The sequence below is a fragment of the Charadrius vociferus genome, unplaced genomic scaffold (genome assembly GCF_000708025.1).
Source record: "Charadrius vociferus isolate BGI_N301 unplaced genomic scaffold, ASM70802v2 scaffold14, whole genome shotgun sequence".
Lineage (NCBI taxonomy): Eukaryota > Metazoa > Chordata > Aves > Charadriiformes > Charadriidae > Charadrius > Charadrius vociferus.
Genome location: NW_009648876.1, coordinates 5530974 through 5539532, shown reverse-complemented (window position 1 = coordinate 5539532; position 8559 = coordinate 5530974). Strand labels below are relative to the sequence as shown.

The window sequence follows — 8559 nt, the reverse complement described above, 5'->3', positions numbered from 1 at the left end:
GGGGGGGGGGTGGGGGGGTGGAAGCATCATCATAGCTTAACAAATAATGGCACGCAGCATGCATTTGAAAGCTTTCAAGCATAGTGTGCACACACAACTCCACACCAACTTGGCTAACAAGTCCTATGACTCTGAAGCCAATCTGCTTTCTTTTTTTTTCCTCTCCACTTTTCTTTACTTCCCTCCCAGAAAAAGTTTAACAGTCCACTAGTTAACAGCATGTGCAAGGCCATAGGATATTTGTCAGAACATTTAGAAACATCGTAATAAAATATGATACAGGTGAGTGTCACACAAGTTAGACTATGCTAGACTGATTCAACTTTCTCCATTGAAACACTGAATTCTTTTCTAGAGGCAAAGAAACTACAACGATCAGGTGGTTTTACCAATCTAGACTTTAGTTAGGCATTTGATGGTGGCATATTGGAAACTACTGCAACAAATGGAGTAACAGAAACAGGATGATATTCAACAACAAAAAGGACAAAGTTATTGACTAACGGAAAAATCACATACTGGAATGTGCATGTAGCATGTACTATAATGTACATGTACTGTGTGTATGTACTATAGGTGTGTGTATGTACCATAATGTGCAGGTACTATGAACCACCTGTACTATATGGCAGAGAGTCATTAGCTAGAGATTACCAATGACAAGAATAGGCCAAAGGCTCCTAAAGTGACCATAACTGTAGCTAAGAAAAAGTTGGGTGCAATCACACAATAATGCCAGGCGGTAATTTCTAGTACAGATCAGCAAACATTAAGATTATATGGTGCACTGCTATGACATTATTTGCAATACTATACACAGTTTCAGTCATCCTCATTCAAAAGCAGAAGTTCAGAGGGAATTACAAAACCTTTTTTATCTTTTAAAACTCAGGTCAAGAAGCAGCCATATTCTCTTCACTTGTTCACAGGTGAAAGATATCACAAAAGGAGAAAAAAAAAAAAAATCAGGAGGAAGGTTACCCCAACTGGGAAATAGAAGTTCTGGAGAAGTTTTACAGAACAGTGAGAATGACGGGATAAAAGTTTTCAGAGGAATTATTCCTGTGATAACTGAAGACAGAGCTCAAGGATGATTCTTCCAGTTCTGACTACCAGTATATAGAAACAAGATATGAGAACATAAACATAGCAAATAATTAAGACCAAAGCACACTTACTTAACTGGTCTCCGTTTTAAATTGTTTAATTTCCTTTGGTGGTAAGCAATGTTAGAGGACCTTGCAAGTAACGCTGCCTGCTCACCACAGATTTGTCATTGCTATACTTTCCACAGTAAAACATTTTAATTTATGGCTCCGAATACCAACAAGTAGCACAGTTCTGGGTATTCACTTCTGCCTTTAACAATGTGTTCACAATAGATTTTTTTAAAGTTTGGTACATATGTGTTAGCAGATCAGTCAAACTACAGCTGTTAATTTCAGGGTTGTAAAAAGGAATTGTTGTTTTTCCTATTCTATTGTTTACCCATCCAGCTCTTGCCTTTTTCCCTTCAATTTTTTACCTGAATCCTATGATTACTGTACACCCATCACCTGCTTCCCTACATCTTTCCAACTGCCCATACCTTTATATGATTTCATCTTGTAGGCTGGGAGACTGGGGTCCGAAAGCATCAGAACAGATTAAGAATCCTTCAGCAAGGCCATGTCTCTCTCTTGAAACACATTATCTTTAAATGGTTTCTTATTCTGGGCCTGCCCTTAAAACATTTTCCAGAGCCTCCAAGAGGAAAGTAAATACCACTTTAAGAAACTTCTGTTGTCTTTAACTTTAATGTAATTGTCATAAATGGTGGGAAAAAACACCAAACCAAAAACCCCTAATAAATGAACATCCCTCGACATAATTTTTAAAAAAATTCTAAATGTAAAAATCTGCATAGGCAAATTTTGTCTCTAGACGAAACCTGCTTTGCATAACTGAAAACTGAAGTGCAAAACCCACAAATGACTATGCATAGGAGCTTTCTGCAATACCGTACAAGAAACCCACACAGAAACACCACATCTCAAACTCCTCAAACCAACAAAGATCAAAGGAGTATCAAGAATGTTACATCCTATTTGGGCTTTAAAAAGCAATAGCACACTACAAAGCTGATTAAAAAATAATAATAAAAAAAATAATCGAGTTGTAATCCTTGACAATGAGGATCTCAGATTTCAAAAGTTGAGTTTTTCCAAATTCATTTTGTTCATAAGATTTCTGCATTTCAGAATCACTATAATTATAGCAAGAATACATGTGTATCTTATATTCCCTTTACATACAGCTGAACAATTTAGAAAAAGTATCTGTAACAGCTTTAAGAAATATTCAGAATTGAGTACAAAAGTTTTAGTTATCTGTTTCATATTTATGGGTAAAAATTTTCAAAGAAACACCAAGTAATCTGTAAAAAGCAATACACTTACATCCCTCACATGGACTAAATAACACTCAACAAGGAAACTATCATTTGAATCCTTTTTGAGTTTTTGTAATTAAAGACTGCTAGCTGCTCATCTAAAACAACACAGGAAAATAGGGTGAATAAGTTCCAAAACTAATAAAACCGCATCTCTCTTGAAAAAAAAAAATCAAAAAAAAAAATCAACTGTTAAAAAAACCAAAGGTGTATATAAGAAACTAGAATGATTCATCCCATGAACTGGAACTACTCTCAGTTCAACATAATGCAAGTCAACACACATAGAAGTCACTACTTTCCAAAAGCACTAAGCACTCAACATGCTTAGATATTTTGAATGCTTGCAAACATTTTAGCTATCAAGTAAAGTCTGCTTTCTCTATCATTACAATAATTTGTACTTCTACTATTAAAAGCTTTCTCTGACTGATTTGCAAGTATCAGTCCTGGACAACAACTTGCAAGTAAAAAAAAAAAAAAAAAAACCAAAAAAAAACCCCAACAACACCCTCAAACCCAAAGATAATCACAAAACCAAGAAGTATGTTAAAAAAAAACCCAAACTTGAAACAACTCTTGTACTCTTCAAGAGTCTTAACCACTACAAAAATTTAGAACAGCCTGAAACTTCCCATTAAGGCTGCCTCTCAACAGGCCAAAGCCAAAAGTAGAGGCTTTGGTAAAGATATCAGTAGGTTTCCTGACACAATACCAGGAAGAGAAGATCCTACTAACTAGGTCTACACAGTTTAAAGATAAATATCCACCTCGGAGGAACCTTCTGTCAACTCAATATAGCTAAGACAGCAGGAGGATTACAAATACTACATTTCAATTTCTATGTAGCAAGATTATTTCAATCTTAAGTATTTAAGTTATGTTTTTAAAAAAACATTTGTTTTCCAAAAAGAATAACTTCAAAGTATTTTTAACCATATGGTTTTATACCCACAATACATCATTATCTATGCTTATGAGTAAGCCTTAAGAAAATTTAGTGTCCTTTAAATCAGTCATGTGTAATTCAAATCACAGCTGCATACTAGGAAATGCAATTCAAAATTTAATCCATTAGTAAAATTTAGCCATGTTCTACTTGAACAAAACCTGTTTCTATTCAAGTACTCTCAGATTTAAGCTAAAGGGACTTTTTTTAAAATACTACAAAAGACAATATTAAAGAGGTCAACTTATTTTGAGACAAGAAAGAAAATATCTAACTGTCTAGGAACACTCCTGATTTAATGTAGAACAAAAACTATATGCAAGACAATGATTGCTAGCTTGAAATTAAAATCTAAACTATAAAGAGTATATATCCAGTACGTACACCACAACACTACCTTGATATAACCATTTTTAAAACAGTAAGTCAAAAAAATAAGTAACCACCAAGCATAAAGACCAAAATAAAATGTAGACATTTTTCAAGCAGAATGTCACATTGTTATCCAGAAACCCACACTGGGCAGGCACTTTGTTCCCTTTATTTTATTTGAATAGAGAATTGTACAGGTAGCACAGCTTTCAATTTGATTACTTGCTTGCCCACGCGAGGAAAATGCAGCAGTCAGTAAAGTCAGTATACAAAGTTTCCTTTCCATGCTCTTGTTTTAAAGTTTCAGGTAGACAACTGAGAATTAAAAAGAAACCACCCCTTTCATTCACCAGCCCTAAACTTCATTCCAAGAGCCAGAACTACAAGAACTGAAAGAACCAGTTCTACCCAAGAACTCATAAAACAGTCAGTTGGTTGTTGTTTTGGGGGTTTTTTGTTTGGCGCTTTTTTTTAAAAAAAAAAAAAAAAAAGCTGTTATGATCAACAAAGGATCTGTGGACAAAATTCTGCCTTCACTTACTTATACGGAAGGGAAACTGCACATGTACATACAGGAAAAGAACGGAAACCTACTGAAGAGCTGATTAGGTAGACAAGCCATCTCACTCCCTCAGGTTTGCTAGTTCCAAGCAAGTTAAGTAGAAATTTGAACAAAAATCAAACAATGCTACACCAAAATTTAAAGCACCTGTTTCAAGATAGGGTGCAACTCTCACATATTTTGACTCTTCCATTCTTACAATGCACCAGAAGTTGTAAATAAAATTTAAATCAATTGACTTACCTTCTTATCTTCTTTTGGTTTGTGGATTTTCTTTTTCGTTTTTTTATCATCCAGTTCTTGATCCGATGTAATAGCAGGGTTATCTATGCCACCCTTCCATGTTTCAACAGGTGAAAGAAGTGGGTCTTCTTCACTTCCACGATGTCTTCCTTTTCTTTTAGTTTTAGAGGTGGTGAAAGCCTCATCATCACTTGCATCTGAATGTGTTCTCCTATAGTAAGACTTCGCTTTGCTGAAGAGAGTCTTAGACTTATATTTGTATTTCGAAGGCCTTCTTTCCCCATGACTTTTGGATATTCTATCAGAAAACCCATTTTCTTCCTCACTTTGGGTATTTATAACAATTGAGTTTCGAACTTTGATAATACGATTCTGACTATCATCTGGAACCGCATAGATATCATCTGCAAAGCCTTTATGTTTGAAAATAGTGTCAACAGGTTCAGCATAGTTGTCAGATTGGTCTATATCTTCTGGTGGTGCCGCAGGCACTCGAGAAGGTTGTTTCCTAGGGTTTTTGCCAATACCTGCCTCAATTGTTTTCAGGAGGTTAGGATCCAGCTTTTTCACATTTGTTCTTGGAACAAGTGGTTTCGGTTTTATTGGAGGAGGCACTTTATGGTTGCGTTCATGGTCGTGACAATTGAGTGGTGTACTGTGAATAGGATACTCATTTCCTTCCAAATCCAATCGGTACTTTGAACGGTCACTAGGTGCGGGGAGTAACCTTACATCATCACCAATTGGACTGTAAGGTGGTGGTCCTTCAGTATCATCCTCTGAATCTGGATAATTATAGTCAAGGGAACTTCCTCTGGGAGATCTTGGAAAAACGTCTTCACTTGTATGCGTTGTTTCCCGTGTGCTATCTGACATATAAGAACTTTCAATCATGTTTTTCTTCTCTAATACGTCACTGAAGAACAATGTGAAAACCTCAGTTTGACGATGATACTGAGATAATGAATATAAAGCTGTAAACTTAGCAGTGATCTCTGTTGCTATGTGTTCTCCTTCAGTCATGAGTTCCTTGATCGCTTCATTCTCAAAGAAGTCTGCCTGGCTATCAGTAACAGCCACTAACTGGACAGGAATCGTATCCTGAACTTCAGAAAGAAATGCCCGAAGCATCCCCATGGATGCCTTCCGCTTCGCGGAATAGACCAGTATATATCCATGAACAAGTTCATCTTTCCTTACACCAATTGAAGAATGATATGATAATATAGTTATCTGTATTCGGCGCCTCTTTTCACCTATTATTTTATCAAGCATCAAAGAATTATTCTGGCCAGCCTGAGCAGCACTACAGGAGTGAGAGTCAAGGAAGGGTGAAAGAATAAGATCCACACTAAACGGATCACCACACATGGCACACATGACGATTCTTAAGTCAGCTTCTGACAGATCTTTAATGGCGGGAACTGGACTTACAACATCAAAATTGTGTTTAACTGCTTCCAGTACTCCCCTCAGAGCTTGTTTTATCTGGGTCTCATTAAATTTACGTGGATATGTACCAGCAGGCACATCTACAAAAGGACATTGTAATTTGTTGGCCAATTGCTGTCCCTGATGCCTCAGAATAGGTAGGTTCTTGCCAACACTATCCCTCTGGTTAGCCAGTATTAACGTAAATGGAAGATTAGCCATATACTTGTCTCTCCTTATCTGAGCTGCTTCAGCCCTTATTTTTGCAATGCACTCCCCAATAAAATTCAGTGATTCAATAGAGTTAAACACACAGAAACAACCATGTGGTTTGAAGGTTGAGGTCCACAACTGAGTCAACAGGTACGGGGATTTTGCATCAACTGGCCTTAGATCTAGTTCATATATTTTTCCATCTAATGCGTATTCATCATCAGTGGATTGTGTCCGAATTTCATTTGCCAATTCTTGTGCAAGGCCATCTTTGCCTAAAATGAAAAGATTGACTTTGTCAATGTTGGCACTATCATGGTATAAATTTGAGCGGCCATGGTCCAGTTGCAGAAGACTGTTGGCAAGTAACTGTTCTACTTTAATGTCCGTGCAATTTTGGCCACTGAGACAAGTTTCTTTAGTTGGGTGATAAACAAATCCTATGTGTTTAAGCAGAAGAGATTCTCTATCAGGTGCAAGTTTCTGCAAAGCTTTGTACCTAGGTTCTTCACTCAGAACTGCATGGATTTCACTCATTTTATCTGAACTTGGTGTTGCATTGAGATCCAGGTCATAAAACAGCTCTGAATGTTCAAAAAGCATTTCCTGAAACTCCTCTTTGGCTTTTTCAACAATCTCCCTCTGATGCCTACCATACACTTCCTTACTATCTGCATCAGTGATGTATTTGAATGCTTCATCCTCCACCACAAAACATATAACTTCTTCCCATGGCTGTCCGGGTGAAATGAACTGGATTTTCTCAAGAGTTTTTTTGAATTTCTCCTTCATTTCAACCCTCCTTTTTTCAGATATAAGATGCTGCACATGGTTTTGATAAACTTTTTCCGCTTCCAGCGTAGTGAGAAGGTCAAACGGAATCCTTCTGTCATTCACTTTATCTATATGGTCAGTTTCATCCCAGGGTGTTTTTTCAAGCACTACAAAACAGGACTGGAAGTCAGGCCTTTTCTCCATTAATTTCAAGGCTTCTGACCAGCTCAAGTGTTCAATCTCATCAAGATTTGACAGTAGAGTATTAAGAGCTCTTGGCAATGCATTAATGTATTCTTCTTTTCTTTTTCTAATATGTTCCTGCTTAAGCTGCTCTATGTGTTTTGAAAATGTATTTTTGGCCTTTTTTGTTCCTTCCAGATTTATGTACTCTTCATAATCAGGGTGGTTTTTCAGTTTATTACTAACAGTTTTCCAAGTAGCATGATAGTCTCTCACAGTTTGGACAAGTTTTTCAAACTTATCTGTTGCTGTAACAACTAGCTGTCTTTGAGTTTTATAGGCATCCAGATAGGGGATTATTTTCGGTTTACCACGAGTTTTATCCATCATTTGTACCAGTGCAGTAAAACATGTTTCAACATTGACATTGAATCTTGCCGACGTTTCCACTACCACAAGGTTCTTCTTATTTGAAGCAAAGGCCTGAACCTCTCGCAGGTAATGATCCACACATTCATCACATTTCGTTGCTGCGATTATTATGGGTTTTTTAGATTTTGAGAGCTGGATATAGAGATTATTCACAAATTTAAGTTGATCGTCAAACTTCCTATTGCATCCCTGGCTTACGTCAATGCACAATAAAAACCCATCTATGCTTAATTTCCCTTCAGGCATTTGTTTTTGCTCAAAGTCTTGCTCCAAGCCTAGCTGATCTGTGCAAATGTACATTAGTTTTTCTGCTGACTGCAGTTTGGAGGCAGCTGCACGTTTTATGTATGGTTGTAAATTCGTACTCCGATGAGGCAAGAAAGTCTGATCATCAATGAACTCAGTCTGTTCAATTACATGAATTCTGCACTCAATTCCATCCTCGCCACTTTGTGTTACGTCACCCCAGTACAAAAAGTGATCATTGTTAACAACTCTTCCTCCAAAGTCAATTGTGCTAAGCACAGAGGTATGCTCAGGATAATATTCATCTGCTTTTGAACGAACGAACCTATTGCACAAACACGACTTTCCAACTCCACAATTACCTTTATCCTTTTCAGTTCCGGACAGTCCAACAATACTAATAGCATAAGATGGGGGACGTGGCTCCTTGTTTTTTGCCATCATAACTTTCCTCTCATCCTTTTGCAATTATCAAGGTAACTGTATGTGGTTTTCATTCTGGAAAGGTTCCTACAAATTTAAGTTGTATATGCAGGGTTCCAGAAATAGCTTTCAGTTGTTCCTGCTTCAGCTTGTCATCGAGAGAACTTTAGACAACCAGGATGAGGAGGATCATCTTCCTAAAGAAAACAAAGAAAAAGATTTTAAAGCTTGTAGGTATTTCTAATATTCATGACAGAAAAGAAATTTTAAAAAGCACTTTTGCTTGCTCACCCTGAAATT

The 8559-nt window shown here is 36.9% G+C and overlaps 1 protein-coding gene across 1 annotated transcript in view; it reads right to left on the bottom strand.

The window, feature by feature from the left end:
* ARHGAP5 (Rho GTPase activating protein 5) overlaps nucleotides 1-8335 on the bottom strand; it is a 37623-nt gene extending 29288 nt beyond the window's left edge. Inside the window, 3 exon segments of the mRNA XM_009886944.1 lie at nucleotides 4558-4716; nucleotides 4719-4853; nucleotides 4855-8335. Of these exon segments, the coding sequence (XP_009885246.1) occupies nucleotides 4558-4716; nucleotides 4719-4853; nucleotides 4855-8280 (3720 nt within the window). The 5' untranslated portion in view covers nucleotides 8281-8335.
* Between the last annotated feature and the right edge of the window lie 224 nt (nucleotides 8336-8559).